This window comes from Cygnus atratus, chromosome 6 (genome assembly GCF_013377495.2).
Source record: "Cygnus atratus isolate AKBS03 ecotype Queensland, Australia chromosome 6, CAtr_DNAZoo_HiC_assembly, whole genome shotgun sequence".
Classification (NCBI taxonomy): Eukaryota; Metazoa; Chordata; class Aves; order Anseriformes; family Anatidae; genus Cygnus; species Cygnus atratus.
Genome location: NC_066367.1, coordinates 22648906 through 22675423, shown reverse-complemented (window position 1 = coordinate 22675423; position 26518 = coordinate 22648906). Strand labels below are relative to the sequence as shown.

General features: G+C 37.4%; 1 protein-coding gene across 2 annotated transcripts in view; it reads right to left on the bottom strand.

Annotated features, from left to right (window-relative positions):
- Positions 1-276: 276 nt before the first annotated feature.
- DPP4 (dipeptidyl peptidase 4) overlaps positions 277-26518 on the bottom strand; it is a 43093-nt gene continuing 16851 nt past the window's right edge. For both annotated transcript variants that reach the window (XM_035571460.2, XM_050711750.1), the window contains 17 exons: positions 24962-25062; positions 21869-22004; positions 21676-21720; positions 18850-18954; positions 18679-18746; positions 18443-18496; positions 17844-17968; positions 16727-16774; positions 16124-16222; positions 14090-14159; positions 11334-11528; positions 10402-10456; positions 8900-8999; positions 7219-7283; positions 1935-2007; positions 1611-1684; positions 277-750 (listed from right to left, as the gene is read on the bottom strand). In XM_035571460.2, coding sequence (XP_035427353.1) covers positions 652-750; positions 1611-1684; positions 1935-2007; positions 7219-7283; positions 8900-8999; positions 10402-10456; positions 11334-11528; positions 14090-14159; positions 16124-16222; positions 16727-16774; positions 17844-17968; positions 18443-18496; positions 18679-18746; positions 18850-18954; positions 21676-21720; positions 21869-22004; positions 24962-25062 — 1512 coding nt within the window. In that variant the 3' untranslated portion in view covers positions 277-651. The remainder of the gene's footprint in view (positions 751-1610; positions 1685-1934; positions 2008-7218; positions 7284-8899; positions 9000-10401; positions 10457-11333; positions 11529-14089; positions 14160-16123; positions 16223-16726; positions 16775-17843; positions 17969-18442; positions 18497-18678; positions 18747-18849; positions 18955-21675; positions 21721-21868; positions 22005-24961; positions 25063-26518) is intronic.

The window sequence follows — 26518 nt, the reverse complement described above, 5'->3', positions numbered from 1 at the left end:
AGTGCTGCTGGTTTCATTTAAAATCTTTAGTGAAAGCTGGTTACGAGCTTTCCTTGCAAGATTTCTTCAGTTGTAATCTAAGAGTTTGCAGAGAAAATACTAACTTAAGGAACTGCAGTTAACAAAGTGTTTCCATCTGCGTAGAAAATACTAACATTGCAGCATTCACGGTACTATTTCTGAAGTAATCATTGATCATACATTAGGTAATTTCTGCAAAATCTGTTCAAAGTTTTGTCTGTATTTTCACAGAAATAATCACAGGGATCTTATTTTGGGAAACATTGTTTTTATTCCTCAGCTGATGATCATGTCAATTCATCTTTGATGTTATTTTCACCATTCATTATACCATATAGAAACTGGTTTTTTTTTGGTTTTCATTTTTAGACTGAAATATCAAAGCAAACAGTACTGATTCAAGAAAGTACCATGCTTTATGGAAGTCTACAACTTACATTCTGGTGATGTTAATGACTTGATTAAATGCAATCAATAATAGTAGCTTGGCAACAGAAATCTTTATACAGATTAGCACTTCATTGTATATTCAGGTATCCCAAGGTTTATACTGGCTCTTTGTCCGTTAACCACAGAGTTTTCTGGAGAAAACCCATGTCTAACAACCAAAATGCTCGTCCCATTCCTGTGCTAGGACAGTGAGAAACACTGCTTTATGAAATGGCTCATGTGAGTATAAATATGCTTATGTGCTTGACCGGTGATGGCATGGTCTTTGTCAGTATACCACTGCAGGAAAGAAAATACAGAGAACGTTAACTCTTGCTACACCTAAATCATACAAATCAAGTGTGATAGACGTTAAAAACAAACAAAAAACCATTCAGCCAGCCATTGAGAGGCTAATTCAGCATTGAGGCAAAGGGGGTAGGAAGGCGCTGTGATTTCTATCCCTGATTTCTGCGGGATACAGCAGCTAGTCGTGCTAAGTACAAAATAAATAGGTTACTTGTCCACATGGAGGCTAGGTACAGCTCCTCAGTTAAGAGGTTCTTCCACTCTGACCACCTCAGCCCTTCAGGTCTGGCTGAAGGGGAGCTCATATACATTGGTGCACTTGCCTTCATTCTGTACTTTATCTGTTGTTCCCCAAGGTCTGGGAAAAAGTAGGAAAGGAAGCACCAGCACCTTATTCTGGGAGTTTCCATGCACAGTATGCTGGGGCAACTATGAGGTCTTACAAGTGTAATAGAGAAACACTGAAAATGATGGACCGGATATGTTGGGTAAAGAAATGGACTTAGCTGAAGTTACCCTTTTCTTATACAGTAAGATAGATACTATTCAGGCAACTGTGGGTGCATGCTAAGATTGGGACTAGCTTGACTGTTTGAGAACACAGAAAAATTAACAAAATGAAAGATTAGGTAAACAGGATCAAGTATCAGAAGCAGCTGCTTCATTTTTTTTTCCTTATGCAGTAGATATATGGAAAGTTATGTTAAGATTTAAATTACTGAAGGTGAAATGCAAGTATGTGAGCTTTCATTTAAGATGGCAATTGATATGTACCTAACTACAAGGAGCTGATGCCATCATTCTCATAATATAAGTCCATTTGTAATATGATACACAAAACACAGACATACCATTGCCTGAAAATCCACTTCAGCATCCACAAGAGCTTTGGCTATCTGTGCTGCTTGCTGAAAGTGAACATTATCTGAAAAACGAAATAGAAAAGGAAAAAGGTAAACAAAATTTTGATTCTGTACTACTATGGGGGAAAAAGCAAAACAACGAACACAGAAGACTCCCCAGCACTGCTGCCTGAAACACAAATTAGTTGAAGAAAGCTGTATTATTTTATTGACGTAAATGTAACAGCCTTGCCCCTTCATGCTTTTGTTTTGTCAGTAGTAGAATTGCAAACCTGTCTGTAATACTAAAATGTCTAATTAACTGCAACTCACCATCTGCTGTTCCATGAATAAGGAGATACTCAACTTCCTTGAATTTTTCAGCTCTGGCCATTACTGTTGAACTCTGAAATTAAAGAAAAGGAAAAAGAAAAAAAAGGTGCTATTTGTTAGAAGATGATTTGCTACCAACTGACTGATTCCTGTTAACACAGTCTGGGGTTCCTCAGATAAAAGCAGCAACCATTGCCCGCCTCCCACAAAGTAGCATGTTCACATATCCAACAGCACTGTGTTCACACACAAACCATTCTGCACTGGTCTGCAATTATTACCAAGGGTTGTGTCTGAAAAGTAACAGGCAATTCCAGAGGGGAAGAGTTTTGTGAGTGAGATAGACATTTAATGCATTGCTAACATGTTGTTAGCCCGCAGCACACCACTTGCCATAGGTTTTCTGTGATACTGCAGAGAAGTTAAAAAATGTTGCCATGGCAACAGTGCACCCTATGATAGTGAGGAGAAGATATTACAGAGACTACGTGCATTATCTTCCCCATGAAGATGTACACTACAGTCTACCTGTAGCTAAATTCAACAGAGCTTGTATGTCCTCATTCTCAAGTAAACAATGGCCAAGAAGTTTTAAAGAACACTCTCCCCCAAGTGTGATACAGACATGCCTGACAGGAAAAAAAAAAAAAAACACAACACACAAAACACTAGACCAAATCTATAAATAGAAGTCAAGCTGCATTTTAGGAATTAAAAGATAATATGGCAATGAAAAAATAATCAGCAACTAACGCAACAAATTAAAAAACACTTAAGTGACACACTTACGAGGGTCTATTAATCACCTGAGCACTGTGACCAGGTGCACCAGGTGCTAAAGAATGAGGGAAGTAAAGACTTCAGAGACTGCATTTGGACAAGGAAAGGGAATAGGACAGCGTTTTGCCATGAGGGTGGAAAAATGAAAATGGACAACGTAAGATAGTGGAGGCTTGATAAACTACCCGTCATAATGGGACAATACGTTGAATGAAATTTCCTTCCACTAGCACCCTTATACGGGTTCTCTGCTGAAGATGCCTGAATCCCTGTGGAAGTTCTCTCTATAGCACTGCAACTTAAAAGCTACTATGACAAAGAAAACAAGTAAAAATTAGGAACAAAAGAATGTGTAATTTTTTTTCCTTCTACCTCTTACAAAGGCTGTGTCCTTGTGCATGAATTAGTATTTAGCACACCAAAAAATGTCAAATACATTATATTACCAAGAAACAGAAATGTTTTGCTTTTCTTATGTATCTGTGCGCGTGCACACACAAAATATCTTTAAAGCAAACATAAATATTAAATCCCTTTCCCCTTCTGCAAAATAGCATACTTCAAGCTTTCATAACTGAAATTTGTTCTCTGTGATGATTATTCAACCACATTTGAAAAACAAGTTCATCGGGAGGAAAAAAAAGCAGCAACAAAACACCTCCAATCCATGACACTGTATTTGCCATCTTTTGATAAAGGAAGGATGCAGTTCAGCAAAAGTCCCACATAATGTATGCTGTGCACATTGGAAGCATAACACCATCCACTGAAACATTTCGGGATCATACAGTAGGAATTGCTAGGTAAGAGCACCAAAATCTGCAGAGGGGACTTTGTTTCATCAAGAAGCACTGGTACAGCAGCCAACCAAAAGAATGATTTACAAAGCATCAGCCCAGTGATTAAAAAAGAAAATGACACACGCCGTATCCTTTGAATGAAACATTTTGCACATGCGCACAAGGCAACTTGATAGATCTTTATAAGCTTTCTTACAGCAAATAAATGCTGGCTTAAGGGACAGCACACCGGTGTGGAAGCCCAACTTGAGGTACAATTCTGGGAATTTGACTTTCCAAAAGCAGTTTTAAAGAAAATGATGTCACTTATTTTCCCCTCCCAAGCATTAAACAAGATAAAATACTTCAGAAGTAAGGTGCACACAAAAGAGATACTTTTTTTTTTAAATTACTTTCAAATGATTTACCACTTGCTATACCCATACTCAACACAGAGTCCCTTCCCTAAAATGTGCTTTAAGGACATAGTATTTCTGGAAAAAAAAAAAAAAAAAAAGACTGCAGGGTAGGAGCAATATCTGAAGTCAGACACAGTTACAACTCAAAAGCAACAGCTAAAAACAACCCCCAAGTGGACTGTATGTAAATGCAACTTAATTTACCCCTTTCCTTTTCATAGTTACACTGTTGTGACAATGGTTCTGAAAAGGGACTGTGTACAAGTACAGAGAATTAGGCCCTGCTGCGTGTAACTGGCTTTTCTAAAGATCACACAGCAGTCAACATTTTATCAGCACTCAACAAACAAGTTAAGGTTTGGCTGAAACTGAAGGTCTCTCTCCCTTTAGCATATTCTCAGATAATAGAACAAATGTCAAATCAGTACAAGATGGCATATTTACAAAATTGTACCCTGTTTTGCATAACCTAATGATGCAGCAGTTCTTAAGGACTGAACATTTCAAATCTGCTAGAAAAGGATTGCCAAATCTATGACTGTTTCAAACACTTGCCAAAAGCATATCAAATTCAGAGTGAACTGCAAAATAATCTAACAAGTTGAACAGTCTCTTCGGTATGCTTTACATGGCTACTGCATCTGACCTCTGTAGCTCTGGCCTGTTTTAGTCTCAAGTCCTTTACGTCAGGGGACAGTTCTTCCCAGGCAGACAGTTTTTCTCCCATTTAGCCTAGGATCTGTACTGATGTTTTCACAATTGTATTGGAAGCTCCACCCATGCTTGCTCGTTTCTTTTACAAAGCTCTAACTTTAAATACCCTACAACTCACCTAGAAGGCACTGATCACACCTAATTAGCCTCCCCAAAGGATTGCGAGCCATCCCTCAGACTGTTAACAAGCCAGACTTCTCATCCATCAGTGTGAAGCCTAATGTCACAGTAACACAAAGGTAGGGTGTACCTCTCAACACCACTAAATACCATTTCTTGAGATGACATCACATCACGGTCATTAGCAATACTCTGTGCATTAGGAAGGCACCAGCAGCACGCATCTGCTCTAAGCAGATGTGTACACAGTCCCCTTTCTTTTAAATCAGGGCACACAGTGCAGATTTTATGCAACCTTTCAAGTCAGGTTTACACTGGATGCAGTAGGATAGAGAATATATGATCCAGCACGCAAACCTGACAGTATGAAGGTAACAGTTCAAAAATGCTTTAACAGCTTCAGCTAGGAGAGCTTTTCAATACATATTTTGCATCGACTTGCTAAACAAATTCATTTCAGGAAATAACCCTTAGCAGTGGGTAAGGGGCCAGGAGGCAGGCCAGGGGTCTGGGGCACTGAAGAAAGGGGCTACAGCCCAGCATGTTCCTTGCTTGAAGTCAGTAATGATCTTCAGTAACAACAAAATCCCATGACTCTTCCACTGTTGTTTTATGAAAAGCAACAAACCCACCTCTCAGGCTATCCACCCACCCCTCCACGTTTATGTGGAAAAGCAAATTCCAAGTAATGCATTATTTGGGGCTTTTAGCAATGAATGAAGACTTCCTCAAGCTACATTTTCCTGTCTCTAGAAGGAGCAGTGAAGTGTGACAATCTGATCTGTGCAATTACCCCTCCTCCATCTAACCACCATTCTCCCCAATTAGTCCTCTGAGTAACACATTTGAAACCTTTAGCTCTTTGGTACTGGCAGTTTCAACGTGGCCATTGCCAGCAATGGATCCTATGCCAAGAAAATCCGACTCCTGGCTTGAAAGGATTAAACAGTCCTCTGTTGCCATCTGTGCCGTGAAACTGGTGAATGACTTTGTGCACCCAGAGCGTTAACGTTCGTTCTGCACAACGACAGTAACTTCTATTTACACTGCTACCTCACAGACCTCCTACTGTTCCCACTGCCTTAAAGAAACACATTTGGAAAAAGTAGGCAGGCTGCTGCAGGCTGTTGGTCAGTCTCCAGTGGGTCTGAGCAGCTCGCCAATTCAGAGAGACACGGTACAAAGTCTCCCAGCAATCACAACTGATTTCCTTGGTTTTGACCAGGGCTTCTGATACAGCAGTTGACAAAACTAGATCACTGTAGCACTATGGCAAAACAAGCGTTCCAGTCCGTATTTCAGCGCATATATGCATGAACTTAAACATTTTACCATACTTTCAAGTCAGCGCAACAACCTCCAGCCTTACCCCCCACCCATGACACTGATTTCCAGCCCCCCCCCCCCACGCCACAATCAGTCCTAAGCTGTTTTCTAACCTATTTACCAAATTAAAATGAGAGAATGCCCCATCTCTTTTGCTTTAGTATACGTGTTTGGTTCCAGCATCACCAGGGTTAAACCTCTCTGAAACATCCCAGTGACAAAGTACCCCTCAGATCACTTACTGTTCTCCAAGAGCTGCTGTATTTCGACCTTGGGTTGAAATTTAACACTTTACAGAAGGCTTGGGCAGCTCTGCCCTACTCTCAGCTGCCTGGAATTTCAAAAAGCCCTTTAGGCAACAAAATGCAGCTGGTACACAGAAGAGCAACGTTACTCCTCCGTAATGAACATAATCTACAGGTATTTTGCTCCCATTAAAACACCTGGAAATTCCCTAATTTCTGGACAAACATTACTTATTTTAGATGAAAGTTTAGAAACCCTGTGTTCGTAGAGATGAGGCCAAAATTCTGTCCCTGATGATGATGTTGGCTTCCAGCTGGTCTGCAGTTTGCTTATGGGATCAGAGTACTGACAGATTTGTCTACCTGTAAAGGATTCCTATTACCTAAGAGATTTTGTTTTCCCTGACTAAAGCTTGCAACATCATAAATTGGAGAGTTCACACCATATCCATGTTTTTTAAAATAAATTTCAGAGAAATGCAGTGCATTTTTTTTAAAATAAAACAGTTTGCCCATGATCATATTAAATTTTAAAACAAATTTGTTTCCTGGTGATTAAAATAAAACTGTTTTTACAGCTTGTTTTACAGTCTGTAAAGTAGCCAAATGGAATTGAACTTAAAAAACAAAACAACAAAAACACAACAAAAAACTACAACAAAAACCAACACACAAAACAAACAACCGAAAACCAACAGCATACAGCAAGGAGTAACTGCCTTGTTTGAATCCAAAAGCATGAAACTAGAGCCCCTAAAAGCACAACGCAACAATTAACACTGGAACGATGAAACACTTAATTCTTCCCCTGGGGAAGGAACAAGACTGTGTAAAGAACAACAGAGTGGCTTAGAAAAGAAACAACACATGTAAAAATGAAATTAAGTGACTTCTTCCTTACATTATAGTTTTTCAGATTATCACTTTCTATAGGAAGGCCCATGTATCGCTCCGTGTATATTGAATCTGTAATAAAAAAATAATCAGAATATACTACTTAGTTTTTCAGTATTTCTGTCTACCAGAAATTTCAGTCTGTTACACACAAAAAGAACGCATACTGGAAATTAAGAAGAGATTGAAGATTAAAAACAGATTTTCCACAATGAGCCACGTAGGTAACCATCATTATTCAGAATATTTAATCTTGTTGCCATGGTCACCTGAATGCTGAATATTAATAAAGTACTTTGTGTCAATGTTACCTTATTGTTATTCTTTCGGTAAGCCTAAGAAAATTGCTGAAAATCTTTCAGTAAATGACTGGCATTTGAAAAAAATAAAGCTTAGAAATTTTATGTAAATGTTTACTACTTAAAAACTATGAAATGAAAATGTTGTAGTGGATTGGGACTCAGCTGGTATCTATCATATATATAGTCAAAATTTAGTATTTGATTTTCCACAGATTTTTCAGCATGATATCCTATCACATTTGCAGATCTGCTGCTTTATTTTAAGCCATACAAACCGACACTATTTCACCATATTCTAATATCCATTGGATTTCTCACCAGTGTTGTCACAGTTTTTTGGTGTTGAATATAACATGCCTCCATAACCCTTTCTTTTATCTATTCAACTCAAAATGTATTTTAAAGATACTGATCTTTATTTAAAATTTAAAAAATAAAAAATAAATTCCCTACCATTCTGTAATATTCATGTCTAAAACATTGAAAACATCTCTACATCCCCAATGGACTACTACAAATATCTGTCAGTATGCTCTGAGCTGCTGACTTAGCCAGAGCACACAATACACTCTTATACAGCCTCTGTGCTGGATGCAGAATAAATTATACCTTTATTTAGCAGAAGTTTGCCATGGAAAGCTTTCCTTTGAAAGTTTTTGGACGTATCAAAGCAAGAAGAATATCAATATATGGTCACAATGTATTAACACATACTATATAGTCAACTATATATTTTTTTTAATCTGGGAGGAGGTCCCCTACAACTGTTTTTATAGCCTCATGCAATATACAACCTTACACAGTATAAGCCTGAGGCATGTATAGACTAGTCCATTTGTTTAGTTTTAGCTCATATCAAGCTATTCATAAGACTAGATTTATAAAGTCCGGATTTTACACTCTAAAAAGAAAAATAGAGAGGAAATTCAAATTCTATTGTCATTTTAAGAGACAAGTTTGAGGACATGAAATTTGATGTTAGGTCTCACAGTTCTTTTTAAAAAGTAGCATTTTAAATACACAAAATCTACTAATGATGGATTGCTGACATTCAGTACTGGTCTCAGCTCCTCAGAACACGTGGCAGCTTTAGAATACAACTGCAGACACATTAGGGTATTACTAAAAATATTATAACAATTTTCCATCATTAAAGGTCATAGAGATTATCTGGAATTGTGGATCTGACTTTTTAAAATAAGAAATAAAATTTAGGAAACTGGTTTAATTCTGAAATGCAATACCCATGAGTTCATAAAAACAGACCAAATGGCATTTACATGGCATCTAGTAGATAATCAAAGTTCTGCGCTATGAATCAACACTTTGCAGCATGTGCACTGCAAGACATATGGGAATCCTTGTAACAAGGAAGCCATCACATACCATAATATTGCCAACGTGACACAGGGGCAACCGCTATTCCACACTTGAACACGCCGCTTCCAGAGCCAAGCACCATGGAGGTCACATATCCCCCATAAGACTGAGAAGAAAACATTGCTGTTATTTTAGTCAGAAAGAAAAGGATGGGGCCCATCTGCTAAACGGTTCATCAGACATTTATAGGCTCAGCGTTTTTTCATATTAATGAACTCCATTCTGAATTTGGGTCAGATCTCACCCAGCCTGCTCAGTGGGGGAAACAGGCATCAAACAGCGCATGGCAGCTGTGGCTCTGATGAATGAGAGCTTGCTGTGGAAAAGGGGTGCAAACACCACTGAACTGTGACTCAGCTTAGAATGACAGTGTTTGGTAGCACCGTAGGCAGCAGCGAAAGACAGGAAACAAGACACTGCTGAACCACTGTGTCCCTCTCCATGCTGGTGAAGTGGGTGGAAGAAGAGTGGAGGCCCACAACGCGCTTGATGAGTAGTTGCACCAGGGCACCCAAAAATTTACAACTCCCTCAGAGTAGGCCTACGGCAGCTCACTTGCTAACTCTTCTCCAAAGCGTCAAGAGCAAGACTGTGACTGGGGAGTGAAGGATCTTCTGCTGAGTCTGTGGGAGGAACTGTGCAGCAATACACTTCTTAGTATGCACAGAAAATTCACTTGCAGTCTATCCTGATACACAGATGAGTAAATATCTGACACACTTGAGCATTCAGGCAGCAAGATACCTAAACAATGTCACTGACTGCCCAAATGACTGCCCTCACTATAGTTTGAAGAGGTTATTTAAGAAAATGTGACCACCCACATTCAAAAAGAAGAGCAATTTTTGGATCTCGTTCGTCTTGAAAACAGATTACAGGCAAATGGTAACTTTAGTTCAAAGCCACATGTTTGCTCCAACTTCAATACTCAAGTCCTCTCAATGAGATCAGCAAACTAACACATGTACTTACTAATTATCCATGTATGGGTAATTACATGTACCTACTAAAAACCCACATATGAATACGTTATCTAACCTGGCAAAATGAATGTACCTTGTGAGAGGCTGACAATCTGAAAACTCAAGAAAAAGAAATTCTCTTGGCCCACAGGTTCGATACCCAGGATACGTAACCCCCAACCTAGCCCCAGGAGGACTGCTCTTCAACTAGTCATCCTGAGACTCATAAGGAGTAAGATGGGAATGCATTAAGTCCTCCATTTCTGCAGAAAAAAAAATCCCTCCTGCTACAGTTCATTATACACTTGACTTCATACTACAAAGATGTGTTTATCCCCATAAGAAAAGGCACTAAGGGAATCACTGACATCATCATCTTGCCACCAAGCAATTATTCACTGGTGCCCACCATCAGCAATTTAGTTCAAGATCCTGCATGCCATCCTGCACATACTTAAACAGAAAGCACGCAACAAACACCCCTTGACACCAGAAAAAAATGTTACAATTAAATAATAAGCCAGCCAAACTAATTTGAGTACTTACCCAACCCCAAATAGCTATTCTGTCCTTATCAACAAAGCTCATTTCAGAAAATTTTCTAAAAGCAAACAGAATAATTTAATGCTTAACGGATTGCAGGTCTCTGCCATGATACAGATGTGCCTATTTTCCATCATGTTGGCCCTTTTCACCTCTATGAATAAGCATGTCCCACTTCACAGTGACTGTAAAACCTGGAAGGTCTGCAAAAACACTTAAACACCCACTGATATTTGTATCACTTGCTGGAATTAAGTTAGATCCCTCAGTTGCCCTTCTCCCCCCACACACACTTCTCTCTCCCCCCCTGCCCCCCCCCCCCCTTTTTTTTTTTTTAAATAAAAAAGCTACACTCAAATTGCAGCAGCAAGGGACATGTCAACATCTATAAATCCAAGTGAGGGTTTAAAAAAGAACAAAAAAAATCTGAAACACTATTTGTTTAAACTCCTTAACATTTTAAAATCCCCAAAAGCAAACCCCAGAAGTTGAATTCTATATGATTCAGAGTCATACTGACACCATTAAGTTCAGTGAGGTTCTACAGCACAAATCAAGCGATGAAAATCAACTACAATATAAATGCTTGGAACTGTAGCACATGCAAGTCTCAGTCACTAGAAAAACTTGCAAAAAGCTTGGAGTAAAACTTTTAGCTACCCATTCAAAAGTAGTGTGCTTTACTTAATAATGTGACAGTTATCATCTCTATAAAAACAGCAATATGGTAAACTTGTTATTAAAACCTTAACTCGTCTCTTTTTAAGCATAAAATGATGGTTGGCCCTTAAATGACATTCTAAAAAAATGAACATAGAATTTAGTTATGTTTTAGCCAGTAATTTCAAGATGACCATTTAAAACATTCACCTGTTTCCCTGCACAGTAAGCATGGAAAAGAAGGAACACTTATTGACCATTTCACTGTAGCTCACCTAGCTGCTGAAATCTGATCTTCCACTTCATAGGTTCCCAGTTTTCGGTTTATTGCATGCATGATTTCATCCCCTTGGTATCCACTTCCTCTGCCATCAAAGCTTGCTACAATGATCTGCTCTGTACTTGCAAGGTACGTAGCCCAGTTAATCCGGAAGGCATAATCTACTTTCTGACTACAGGGTCCTGCATACCTGGATGAGAAGTCCCACAGAATTCAAGCATTTAGTCTTCACATAGTCTCTCATTGAGCATTTGAAGCACAGTTATTCCTGACAATTTTCAGCAACCAAAGAAGGGCGAACTTTTAAACTAGACTGAGTGAAAAAGAAAAGCATCACCAACTGACTCCACACTGGTACTTGCTTGGACATTAAAAGCAATATGCTTTTTGAAATTTGAATTTTGTTTTATTGCTTTTTGCTGTAATAAGAAACTTTCTTGATTTTGACTTTAAATGGCTTATCAGAAATCTGAACCAAATTCTTCCTTGTATGCTTTGGCATATCTGAGTTTCAAAGTGATGATGTACAGCTATTTCTCTTCCATTTACTCATTTATCTGGTTAAAGTCTGAAATCAACAAACAGCCTTACCTAAAGGAAAACGAAAGGAATCTACTTTCTGCATTTTTACTGTTTCATCAGTGAAATTAAGTGTTCCTTACAGTCTAAGCAAACTATTTTTTACACACATCGTGAAAAAGGAATAAAAGATTTAAATTGTAACTTTAAAATAAAGTACTTGGAAGCACGTGAGCACTATGAAATCAGAGCAAGTACCTGGATGGTAAAATTATGTTTGCAATGCACTCCCCAGCTGCTGTCCAACAGAAGGCCCACCAGAGTAAGAAATGAACAAGTAAGTGGCTCTTATTGCTCTATAACCCATTTTTCCCAGTTTTGAAAGCAAAGAAAAGCTATTAGGAATTCTCGATATCTAACTTTGTTTCTGTACACTACAGATCCTCTCACTGCTGCAGGAATTTCTTAAGATCACTATGAAGCAGAAGTGATCCTGACAAAGGCACAGGTAAGTTGATAAAAACAGAACCAAAACCAAAAGAAATCTTAACAAGCAAAGAGCACTAACTGCTCATTAAAAGGTTCAATAGGCAAAAATTATATAATATAATTTGGTAGCATTGTAATAAAGATGTATCTAAAAATTAACAGCTGCTTTCTTTGAGGAGTCATCTCTTGGTAAACAAAGGAAAAGGTTAACATTTCTGTTGTAATTAATTGCTAATTTTCAGTAATTTCCAGTTAGAAGAAAACATACCACCAAGAACAGAAATGCTTGAGGAAGAATGGACGAAAAAGCACGTGTTTGCAGTCTGTTTGACATGTCTTGTTTTATGCTTTTAGTTTGTTTCTCAAAATAGAAAAAAAATGAGTAGAATAATTGTCTGGTCATTTGTTCACCTGAATGCGAATAACTCTCACATCTTAAATTCAGATGTAGATCTGAAGGTCTGGTCAACCCTCTCCAAGGAGAGTAAGGTCTTCAAAAAACAGCAGTTTTCTTTTTCCCGACAAAAAAATGATTTTGTGAAAAAAATATTTTTTTCATCTTTTTAACACAAGGATAGGCAAGCCATGGTAAATCCAACTTTGTATTAGCTTATTTACTGGCTTGACCTGACACGGCTTATCTCACTTTCTTCTCTTACCCCTTGAATTTGATAAGCTGCAAGATAGTCATTTTACCAAAATGTAGAAAGCAGATACAACAGATATTTTGCAGAGTAAGGTGATGCTCCAGAAGCAGTAGTCACACACAAAAGACAATGGTTCCTGAGCTACTCACTTCTTCCTTACAATGCTGCTGCACAACCAGCTCATACAGTAAACAAGCAGCAAAGCCAAAGCAGCTCCTTAGGTCTGCACCCTTCAACGTTTGGGCAATTACTGATGAGCGTCCATGCTTGCACATCATCACTCACCTCATACAGGACTGGCACTGAAGGTACACTTAAGTTGTTTCTTAAGCCTACTCAACTTTAAAGTTAAGGGCTTAGCACACTTCCTCCAGACTTCACAACACTGCTTATTGACTAATAGGTTCTCCCAGGATTTCACGTAATATTTTGAGAAAGTGAGACAAGCCAGGATTACTTGAGTTGATAAAGGAAAGGCTGTGCCCAATGTTTGAAAGAAAAAAGAAAAATACATCTTTGCTTTTCATCACAGACAAAAATCTAGTTTGGTTTTCAGTTAGCAGATATACTTGGGTGAGGAAGGGGCTAAATCTTAAAACCTTATAATTATGACTTTTAAGGTCTCGAATTTAAGAAAAAACAACGAATACAATTTTGACCACAGGATGCAGTTTGCCAACACCAGTTGACAGTCAAACATCACAGAGAAAATGCAATGTCATACTTACTACTTTAGCGTTAAGATAAATAGCTTATTAAAGGTTTAATTTTGGAATGTAGTTTAATTCAAAATTATTCCTAAAGAACTCTAAGAGCAGAGAAGGTGGTACGCTAACACTAACGTCCTGGCTTTTAATTAAGATACAGAATATACCTGCTTCACTGCCACCTGCAAAATAGGCACTTGTTAAACATTACATCATCTTACGGTACAGGAATCTATCACAAACTGGGATACACCTCATTTTCATTCTCTTAAAATTCCTTCAAGAAGTAATTGGGAAACAACTGGCATGTTTTCTAATCTTATTAAGAGAATCTGAAGTACATGAAAGTGATTATTAACATGAAATTGCCACGTAACTCGAATACTCACACATCAAGGAGCAGAGGGTACTTCTTTGATGAATCAAAATGGGGAGGCAGTATCATTTGATACCACAGGTCTAAAAATGAAGAGAGTTTGACTTTGGTCAGTACTCCAGTGAAAAAAATCAACATGCATTGTAATTTATACAAGGACATTTGAGTCAATTAAAAAGCTTTGTCTGAACTGTCTGAATATATACAGATAAAGGTTCCTAGCTAGTCAGTAATATTTTACAGCAAAGTTAGCAGAAAGTCTGAAACTGGAATGTTTAAAATAATAATAATAATAAAATTTAGGAAATCAACATGCTGTCTTGTAGCATTATACACTTACATGTAAAATTAGGTACGTCTGCAGTGGGAAATCTAACACTAGCTCACAAATGTTTCTCTACCCTAATTTTTCTCCAGCACTAAATTCTAAATATTAACCGCCTACCAGATAGGTTTGCACAACAGTTTGCAAACCATCACAGAAACATACCCAAATATCTATTATTTCTCAAGCAACATTTTTCTGATTCTATCCATGTTACTTTTTGTACCAAATGTGTCAGTGAGTTAGCTGATTATTTTAAATGCACACCAGGTAAGTTTTGCAATTGGCTTCACTGGTTGCTCATTGATTTTAAAATTATTGATACTGAAAAGGAAGCATGAAGTAATGATGATGGACCGCGCTGCATTAATGGCTAGAGTGCAAGTATTACAGGAATTTGTCCTGATATGAAAATACAAGACATCAAAACACTGAAAAAAATTGTAAGTCTTAATTGAGCATTAAAAAAAACACCTAACTTTTCCTTTTCCATCATCTGTGTACTCTATAGTCATGGGAGTCATCTTTAATTTGATAAGTACATACATGGATTTGCAAGCAGACTCTGAACTTGAAGTAGGACTACATAAATGGACTTATTTCTCCTATTTGTGACATTAAAAATAGATTCCCCTTACCCAAAAGCTTTTACCCTGAAGAGATGAAGTAGTAAGAACAAAGAGGAATAAAAAGATGAATACACAACTGACAGCACGAAACCTCCTCTTTAAACCTCCATCTTGCCTGGAAGATTTCATCTTTAGCCCTAGTAAAAATGTGACTAAAATAAAAGACAGAAAACACAAAGATAAAGACAGTTATTAAATAAATAAGATAACAGCGGAAGGAGGGAGGCATCAAAAAGAACAGTTCACAATCATTGAGAGAAATCAATACAGTTTGTAAAATATAATTTCATTAAGAACATTCATTTATCAGGAAGAAGTCTGTCATGAAGAGAAAAGCTAGTAGCAAAGGCTGGAGCAAGAACAGTTTAGACAGTACCAGGCCTACCACTGCCATTCTATCTGATGTTCCTCAGCCAAGGAGCATGCCAAGGAAGCATCTGTACCCACACACGCAAATATAAGCACTATTAGCAAAGCGTTACCGGTTCATTTTCTAACATTTCATTATTCAGAAGTTGGTGCAATCTTGAAGCATGAACATGCTTTCAACAATGTGACTGTTCAATCAAAATATTCTCCAACAGAAAGTCAAAGGTAATCTTGAAGTGTAGCCTAAATAGTTTTGCAAGCTTTCCCCTCTTACGTTGCATGTTCATTTTTCAATAACAACTGTATTTCTCCTCCACTGTCCCCACCTGCTGTAACCAACCAAAGAGATTTGTGCCTGTAAATTAAGGCTCACTTGAATACAGAACTTATTTAACATGCTTATTAACTTTGTGCCCCCTATTTGTAAAAAAAAAAGTTGGTGGTAGAGACTGCTATTTTTCAGGTAACTGTCATTGAAGAAAGGGGAGCTAAGCCACATCATGAAAATATCCAAGATACTATGCTATGGGGGGAAAAAAAAAAAAAAAGCATATTTTAGATCAGAATGTTTGGGGATTAAAAAAAAAGAAGTCTTGCCTCAAAGTATGGAGTAACTGCAAAAATATTTGCTACACCCATCTTTTCTGTCATGCTTTCTAGCAGAGAAGCTTGAAACACTTGGTGAAATGGGGAGAAAAAAGTAAAGTGTGTTTTTTGAACTTACTGTATCCACCTACAGTAATGGAGTCAATTTTTTTTGAAGGCATCTGAATATCTTTCAATGAATTGTCCAGTTCAGTGTTATTTTCCAAGTACCTGAGGACTAAACGACAGACTTAATAAGAGTCAAAGAACAAACATTTTATTTTCAAATACGTTACTCTCTAATTATGAACCACTTTAAAATTCAATTTGAAAAGATAGCAACCTACTTTGTAGTCTCAGTTTACTGCAGTTTTTGTTTTTCTTCTCATAATTCTATGTTTATGGTATAGCTTTTCTTCAGTAATTTAGCAAAGTTTCTGCATTTTCCATCTAACTGCAGTTTCACAAAAAATGGACAATTATGCAATAAATAAGACGTGCATTACTTACTGTTTTCTAGCACAATGTAAAATAATGTTAAATAACGTACGAATAAATGCATGCTGAGCTATATAGTTTATCCTTTTGGTAAACTATAGTAGAGAAAGAAAGGGTAAATTTCATTTCAGACAAAAACTGAGATGTTTTAATTATTATACTAAGCAATGAGAATAAAATCAAAATAAATTTCCAATGCAAGTTCCTGGTTTAACACAAATCATGTTTTAAGACAATCTCACACCTTGGTCATCACTGCTTCTGTGCAGAGTAGACATGGGCAGGCCAGGACCTGTTAACAGAGCACAAAACCTTCATGTTTGCACGCAGTCTCAAAATAAAACTCTCAAAGTAATTGGAAGTCGGGGAATCACAAAGGCTCAGGACGCATTTCCATCCAATCTGCAGAGACTGCATTTTCAGTTATTGGGGCCCAAACTCAAACCACAGCATCACATAAAATATCCAAACTATTTTGCAGGCAAACCATGTGATTGTGAGGTACTGAGGTACATATTTTTCAGGAGGAAATTTTAAGGAAGATTTTATTTTTCCTCACCCTCTGATTAATTTATCCCTTTTACCTAGTACAAGCACTTACAGGTCAGAGACAGACTGCAGTCCCAGTGCATAACATATGTTTATACTCACTGGATTCTTTGAACAGCGCTACCTATCTTAATTTTGTTCCCACAGAGAACTTCCCTTCACCCAGCCTATTGCTTGCCTTGCCCTCAGATCCTCCAGTTTGCTTCTACCAGCAGAGCTCTCCATGCACAGCACATTCCCTCAGATTGCACAACTGTGTGCAGTGCTTTATAGGAACAGCCTGGAAAAAAGAAGCAAGTTTTCCTACAGAGCATTACCAATGATTTCCAGTCTGCAAATGACTCACTGGCAGAGAAATTTCCATCTATTATCTGGCCCTGAAGTAAGGCTTTACTTCCCTTTGTCACAAAACAATTATGATGAAGGAAATTTAATCTGAAGGATATGCTGTTTTTGCTCATTCAACATGCTCTGTAGTAGATGCAGTTCACGATCATTTTTAGAACGTTGCACATGGCATCTATTATAAGGGCAGCTCCTGAGGAGATTCAGGCTTGCACAAAGACCAGGAATGTTTTCACCCTTTTCAGGTCCATTAATGGATCGGACTATCATTTTTTAACCTTGTAATTGCTATTAAGGTGCTTTCAAGCCTAGGATGGAGTATGTTTTTCTGCTGCCAATGCATCTATCCAATGATATCAACACACATAATTGTTACACAGCGCGTATCAAGATCTTGACGAAGTGAACTTCCCCACCCAACTAAACAGCAAGTCATGTTTATGTCAATTAATTTTGGATGTACTCACCATGACAATCTAGCTGATAATACTGTGCATCGTTGCTGAAGGACACAGAATAATACCGGCATCTTTCTTGATTCAGATCACAGCTAACACATTTAGCAGGATTTGGACTGCTTTCCAAGAGCACTCTGCAAAGTAGATGAGCTTCATTTCAGAGATAAAAGACTTTTTTTTTTAAACTGTGCCAAACAAAAATATATGTTTTTAAGTAAGATGACAATGAAATATGATACAATTCAAAAGCAAAGCCCTTATTGACATAAATAACAGATAAAGCAGACTTTAATTTTTTGTGTTTAGTTAATACTGGAATTATCATAGCAAAAGTAAAGCATGAGAGGTTTTCTTTAGGGGCAGGTTGCTTAAGGATTGTTGCTTCTTTTCACAATTTCCCTTTATCAACTAAATTTACAGAAAAATACTAGTGGTTTTTTTTTTTTTTTTTTTTTTTACAGTTCATACTTCTATATTGATTTTAATTAAATATTGCATATAGAATCCTACATTAGACTATGAACATCCCAATCTTTTACTTCATAATACTTTATCTTAAAATTTTTCACTAACAAGTTTTTACTTATACTGTAGAACACATTTCTTACTTATAAAGATTTCTTCCTCCTGGAGTCCCACTGTTTTCATTACTAATGTAGTATCTAGAAGAGCAAAACATACTGATTTTGGTGAAGTATTTAAAATACATTACAATATTTAAAGGATTATCTCACATGTTTAGATCAGATTTTTACTAAATTAAATAGCACCTGCTTGTTCTCCCTCCTACTTGATTGTTAAAAGACCTCCTGGTAAGAAACCATATATTACTTACAATACTTACAAAAAGTTATTGGTTACAGCTGCTATGCTGATTACTTCCCATTTTCCTGTAGTAATAGGTACTGGAGCCTGGAGGGGGAAAGAAAGGCAAGATAAAAACTAGAACATGAAGATCCTTCATCACCAGCAGAAACACAAGTCAGAAGTGGCAGTCCTACAACTTCTAGCTTACCTCTGAGCCATTTATGTAATGGATATGCTTGTATCCTCCTGCATTGCTGAAGACTTTGTAGTAGGTAGTATTGTCGGGTGCAAAGTAAGGGACAGAGGGCTGAAACTTGAACACCAGAGAGATGTCTATTAAAGCAAACAACAAAACTCCAAAACCAAAAAATGATAAATTTAGGTTTTGATATCTCTAAACAGAAGTTTCAATACTTAAAACAATATTTCACTGAGATATTTTGCCTGCTGACTTAGTAGGTAGGACCTGCAGCTACTACCCTGACAGTAAAAACACTTAAAATATTTCCTAGCACCTTAGGGGCAGAATTTCCCAAGTATTAATCCTCTGGTAATGATGGATGCCCTTCCTTACCTCTCTTGAAACTGAAGTACAACAGCTGTTCCTAGTTTCCTAAAAAGATAGGAAACAATACACGCTTCTACCTTTAAAGTCATTGCTTTATTCTGTTCAACATGAAGCTGTGCCCTATAGCAATGTAAACACTGCGAGCACATTTTCTTTGAATTTCCCTTTTAAAACACACATTTGTGAACACATCTTTGAACTTTGAAGGTTTTTTTTTTTTTTTTTTTAAGCTTGACAATAAAAAAATTCCCCCCTTTTTCAAAGAAAACAAGATGTTTTTCAAGAGGATATTTTACTAGGAAGTAGGTGATTACAAAACACCAGAGGAGCAAAACTGGAATGATATGTTCATGAAGGAGCTATCCAATTATCAATTTGGAGGGATGGAAATGAGTTAATTCCTTCTACTGACTGTATTTTGGACATGCTCCACATGGTAAAGAGAAAAACAGGAATTAAACTGAGTCAAGTGAAATAAAAGCTATTTCTGTAATACGTGTACAAAACACTAAACATTAATTAGCCAATAGACTCATCACAATCTCTCTGAGATGTTATACCCATTTTTGAAATGAAAAGTGAAACAGAAGGATAAAGTGACTTCCCTCCGGTCACTCTGTAAGCAATGACAAAACTTGAGACACCCTCACAGACATTCTCCAGACAGTCTCACCTTCTTTCCTAGCAATATTTTTGCACAAAACACCCTGACAAATACTTTGCTAATTTCTCTCCTACCACAGTCTTGCTTTTTCACAGGGTGACTTTCCTTCAACTCAGCTAGCAAGCTCTAACTTAGCTCATGAACTGGAAACCTTACTGCAGTAACACAGGCTGTGAAAGTTCTGAGCATTCTTAAATTAAGTAAAATTTCATCTCTATTTTTTGAAAAAGAAAATACTTGGGATATAAAGAAAGAGAGAAGTACATGTTTTATGCATACATAAATGTGTACATAAAACACATGAAATGTATATAAATACATGTGTATATACACACATGCATACATATATGTTTTCTATTTTAAAACATGCCTTATCAGTCAAGTATCATTTTATCATCTGTAAGTAGAAAGAATAGTAAGGCATAAGGATATCTTTCTTATCCACTCTTCAATCCTCCCTACTTTCCACTCCCTTCTCAAATCCAAGAACCATACAGTGAGATTATCTTTTCCTTCCAACAGCTCCTAAGATGTGGGCTGTCTCTTTAAAAGAAAGAAAAAACCAACAACCTAGTTTAATGGCACAGACTCGCATTTTGCCCTCTCATTTTGCACAACTGTTTACAAAGTCTGCAGCTTGATCATCACATTGTCTAATTGTGAAGCCTTTGCTGCAGAGAAGGAAAATGTGTCAGCGCTAAGGCCTTCCTTTCCATATCAAATTTGACAGCAGGTGGGTTGATCTCTCATCTTCATACTGCGGATGATTTCATCCCTGCTGTTGCCTCCCTCTTTGCATTTCTTTAAACTTTCATTTTTGACTTCAAAAGTGAATTAGTGACTAAAGCATAATCAGTGTGTGGAAAATGCGGGAGTGGAAAGTGTACTCTGTGTTCTCATCAAAAACTCTAAAACTCATTTCTCCCTCCAAGTCTGAACTTTTGCATCTCTGCTTCACTTCCCCCAGATCTTCTGTGTAGTTCATTAGGTGCCTACTCTCTACCATGTACAAAAGGATTGAGAGGCAGCTTGGAAAACATCATCCAGACAGTAGCAATTGCTTTGGCAGAAGTGTATGAAAATTTTAATCTGGTCAGCTGTATGCATCTTGTCCCCAGTTCTCTCCAATGGATATTTGGGGTTGAGGAAAAATATAAATAAATGTACAAACAAACAAAACAATAACAAAAAGGAAAACAAACAAGGAGAACCTGGAACTGTCTGTTCCTGAAGAAACCAGGGAGAACCTGAAACACTAACATTGACTCTTGTCCTCTAAACCTCTCCTCCGATTCAATTTGAAGGTTATAGGATACGTTTCTTAATGTTTTATCCCCTAGATCATTCTGGAGGTCGCAGAAAGACTGGATAGCAGCCAAACCAGCATAGCCAACAACTCCCCCAGTATAAATGGAATTCTGAATCCTGGCTTCTGTACCCTCCTAACTACCACTACTGAAGTAATAGGTCAGAATTAAAAAGGAGTCTGGAAGGAGCACTCTGCTTTTTGGCAAACTGAACATGATGCACAGGTCACGGAGGATGCAGTTACAGCTCGAGCCCACAGTGCACTGTCAGCCCAACCTAGGGAGTTCTGAAAGCCATACCCGCAATAGTTTAAAAATGGGAGTGAGGATGTGTTATGACTGTTTAAGACCATCTTTCCTATGTAGGTAAAGTGAAATGAGTGAACGGATCAGACCTGCACACAAGAGCATTGCAACTGGTAAGAAGCTCATAAGAAAATTTCTTAATTATCAGTGTTATTTAACATGTTGCAGTTTTAGAAATTGAACACTCACTCTGCCAATCCAGCCAGTTGTACTTTCTTCCGTACGTTGTTTTTCCTAAGAAAGATAAAACAAACAATCCCACAACATTTATGTTTATTTTATAGCAGCCTATGTTTCTACAAATATAAATATACAGAGATACTCCACTCCTATCTAGTCTCATTTATCAAACATTGTGACTCTCCCACCTCAGTTTTCTTACCTGTGGACATGTCCAATTTCTAGTAGTATTTTCAAAGTCACAGACTGTGAGGACTGAAAAATTCTGAATTCTTCTGAGCCACTGCAGACAGATCCTTTCATCTGTCACCCACGTTACAACGCTCAAATAATGATCCCTAAAAACAGCAGTAACATTAAATATTTAAAATCCTATCTGTAATAATATATTATACAATAGCATTCAGTAATTCAGTGAATGAAACTCATCTGGCTATTTTCATTTCAATGTATTCTTCCAAGGATAAACACTGATGCAAACCTAATTGTGGCATTTTTGTTGTTGTCAATTGTTTTTGTTGTTAGCAGATGCATTGGTTATTATTATTCATACAAAGAATGCAAAAGAATTATATAGTTTGTACATACATACTTCCAGGAAGACTGCAATTAAATCCTAGCAGTGAGATCACTATTCTCTAGTGCAAGAAATAACAGCTACTCCAGACAGCCCATACATGGACTTAATTAAATGTACTGCGTGTATCTAAAGGAAATTCTTCTTAATATTATTTTGTATGGGCCTTGTATTTTGGAATTTTAATCTTTGCTGCATTAAGTTGATTGCTGCTAAGCACTTGGAGCAATACACATCTTAGTTCAATGTAGTACTTGCTTCCATTAGTTAGAATGGAAGGAGAGATTGCACCAACAACAGATATTACTATTTGAATATTTTGCTTTCATCTTTAGAATAACAAATAGTTGACATGAAGTACTGGACTATCCAAAAAACAATAATAAAAAAATCATGTATCATTTTCCTGAATATTCTTGCGTATTATTTTTTAAAAAGTACCACATAAAATTTAGTGATTTGTTTACCATTACGATCTGTTAGATGTACTCTTTTTTTCTTATTTTAGATCTCTCTTATCTCCTAGAAGCCTTATGAACTAAAATAAAATAAACCTCCCCTCCAAGGCAAGTATGCATTTTCAACCAGAATTTGCACATTTGACTTAGTTCCAAGTTCATGTTCCCTTTTTCCCCAAAGTTAGTTAACAAAAATGCGTGGGAAGTTTTGTGAGAGTGAATATCTTCATGATCATAAAATGGGGGAAAGAGAGAAGAGGAAAAAAAAAAAGTGGGAAAAAAAGTGGAAAAGACTACAATTAACATGGATGGATTAAAAATATATGCCAACCAGTTACCAGCCACTTTTAGGTTTATTTCTAGATTGCAGCTTCGAAATCATGCTTGAAAAAGGTCTACTTTTGCATTTATATTTGACTGGTAGATTTATAGGACATTTAACATGGCTGCTGTCAGTGGCTTCAATGAGAGTAATAGACCAATAATATTACAAAAGATCTCTGCAGGAGCTTGTTTGGAAAACGAACAGTGGTTTCTCTTGATTTGTAAAAGGGGAAGTAGCTGCACAGTTTTTGTTGCTTCAAAGTTAGGTAAGTTAACATTTATAGATACTAGTAATGGTTTAAAAATAAAAGAGAGGTAGGTTTAGATTAGATATTAGGAAAAAAACTCTTTGCTCAGAGGGTGGTGAGGCATTGGCACATGTTGCCCAGAGTAGCTGTGGATGCCCCATCCCTGGAAGTGTTTAAGGCCAGGTTGGATGGGGCTTTGAGCAACCTGGTCCAGGTGTCCCTGCCCATGGCAGGGGGATTGGAATTGTATGATCTTTAGGGTCCCTTCCAACCCAAACCATTCTATGATACTAGAAATCATCCAACAGATAGGATGAACAGTAAAAGAAAATAAAACAAACAACAACAAAACACAGAAGGAGAGAAATCGTTGTAAGTATAATAAATATTTTAAGTTTATTACAGAGATTAGGAATGCATCTTCAGTTTTCAACAACCCATGAAATATAAATTTGCAATTAAGTCAAAGAATACATTACAGCAGTTTTGCGTAGCCCTTCCTCATCTGCTGCTTAGAAAAGATATTCCTGCAATCACCACCCAGAGTTCTTTACTCTGATGACTTCTTATTTTTAGGAAAAATCATTTCAGACAAGAAGCATTCATTGCCTTCATCCTCGTGTTGACCAACAAGAACCCCCTGTACCCGTGATGCCAAGTGGTATTTAAATGCTGCATGGGTTTCATGCTGGCCATTCACGCAAAAAGTGACAGGTTTCATCTACCATCCTAAAGCAGCAAAACAATGCCATTCCAGATTCTGGGAGCTTTCTTTGTCAAGAAATAAAACATCCTAATAAGGGTACAGAACAACATTCATAGAAACTTGTGTATTTCAGTTAGTACAGAGATGTTATACTGTGGTGAGGACTGATATGAAATACCATCGATATTCCAATTATAACTTTTTGGTCACCTAGTACAAAATGCAGCTTTATGCACTACCTAACAGGCCTGTTCCCGCCCCCCCCTTAAGTTTATCAATATAACCTGTGATTGCTTCCACACCAAACATCTTCATAAGTGCAAGCCTCTAAAAAATCATTACAATGCTGTTAAAAAGAGAAAATAAAAACCAAGATCTAGGATACCAATTCCCATATGCATGCATTTTAAATCAATTTAGCTACTCTTCACAAAATACATTTATATCATGTTGTGCATTTCCAGTGGCATTTTGAGAAATACAATTTTCCATTTACTTTGAGAGGTGCTGGTTTTCACCATGTTTCCAAAGAAAACAAACATTTTAAGTATAAATCGGAAGACAACCATGATACCTTGCCTCAGCAAGAAGTCTGCTTCCAATGAAATCAAATCTTCACTTTCCATTAAGTTTTTTTTTTTCTTTCCAGTGAATTGGAATACATACATTATAATTTGATTATACCAAAACTTGCTCACATTAAAGTTGTACTGTGAAATGACTTCACCATAGTTAGACTCCACTGAGTGTGATGAGCCAAGAACTTGTCACATTCTGAATATAACATACATGGAATATGCCATCTATATATAATCACTAGGAGGATAATCTGTGTGCAGATTTTCTCTGGTAAATCTTGTTGCTACCAGAGCCTCATGACTGGGTAAAATGACAATATAAACTGAAGATAGGGTAGTCACACATAAAAGCTCCTCCTCTTTCACCAAAGGAAACATGCAAACATTCAACCAAAATTTCTTACCCTGATCTTATTTCTGCAGGTGGAGAAATTTCAGCAGAGTCAAAACCAGGAACCAGGGTATTCACTATGAAGAATTGCACTGTTGGATTTTTAGCTCCTGCCTAAAAATAAAATGTTTCATTGTACTTTCAAAAAGAGAATATTCCTGACAAAAAAAAATGTTTGAAACTATAGACGAATGAAATTACTACAGACAGTCAGGTAGAACCAACTAACTTCAAACACGTGAAAAGACGGATTCCCAAATGCAGTTTTTAAGGTAAATATATAATTTACCTTTATTTAAAAAAAGGAAGTGCTAGCTGCGTAATTCTATATAAGACTACTACATTTAGAAACATTCATAATTACGCAGGACTTGCTGTACCCACAGCAATATTTGACCGTGTCTTGTCTCACATGCCACACAATATCTAGCAGTGAATCAAATGCTGTGCTAACAGACAGAAATGTGATTCTTCATGGAGACTGATACCTTACGTTAACTGATTATATAATAGCCACCTATACCACAATCAAAGCAGTGGCTGCAGCACGTACCCCACTATTTTTAATGTAGTGCTAATAGGTTCTAACAGCCATGTAACTGTGTCACTAAGGGCTTCTTCTCTAGAAATACAAGTTAGCTAGCTAAGTCTTCATAGTAACAGTTAACTAGCTGTAGTTGACCTATCTCCAGAAGTCAGCAATACTCCAAACAGTAAGGGTTTGCAATAAAAGGTGCTACTTAATTTGGCAGTTCATTCCACACCTGCTACACCTACGTCTCTTCACAGGCAGCATGCTCAGGGCAGAGTCCCTGTGGTTACCAGTGAGCCCAGCTGCTTGCTGTGACCACCAGTGACTCCATGTGGAGGAGGCTCCAAAGAGACAGGCAAAGGCAACATGATCATGAAGATCGGGGAAGGCTAGGGCGAGGCCTAACACAGCTGCTACAGAGAAAGCTGAATTCAGCACAAAGGGGACTGGGGGGTGGTTTTTACTCCAGATAAACATCTGAATCAGTTGAGTGGATCAGCTGCCTCTATCAGCTGTTTTGCCCCTGTTAATCAAGAGTGCAACTATCCTCCTGAGCTGGCCAGATCAGCACAGAGAGAGATACATAGGTATCTTTCCCCATCACAGAATAGAAAAAGCAGTGAGCAGAAAGAGCTGAACAAAGAGATGGGCTTGAGCTGGTTTCAACCCACGTGTTCCTTCCTGGCAACTGGGGATGCCCAGCATTATAGCAGTGCGCTTATTATAGAGACCAGTAATAAGAACCCTATTTGTATTGTGATTTAGCAGTGCAGTGCAACTGTTGTACTCAAAGTGCAGTTTGTAATTGCATTATGTCTTAAGTGTATTGCTGAATCACTCTGCTAAATCAAAATGCCGTGGAATGTCAAATAACTTCAATAGGTAAATGTTGTACTAAACATTAAGCACTCCATGTGTGGAATGTCTGAAAGAACATGTCTGCAGCATACTGGACTCTGACACTCACACCATTTAGTCCAGTGCCAACTGTGCCATGAGCAATGGACACAGTCACATGGAGGGAAGAAGCAGCTACAT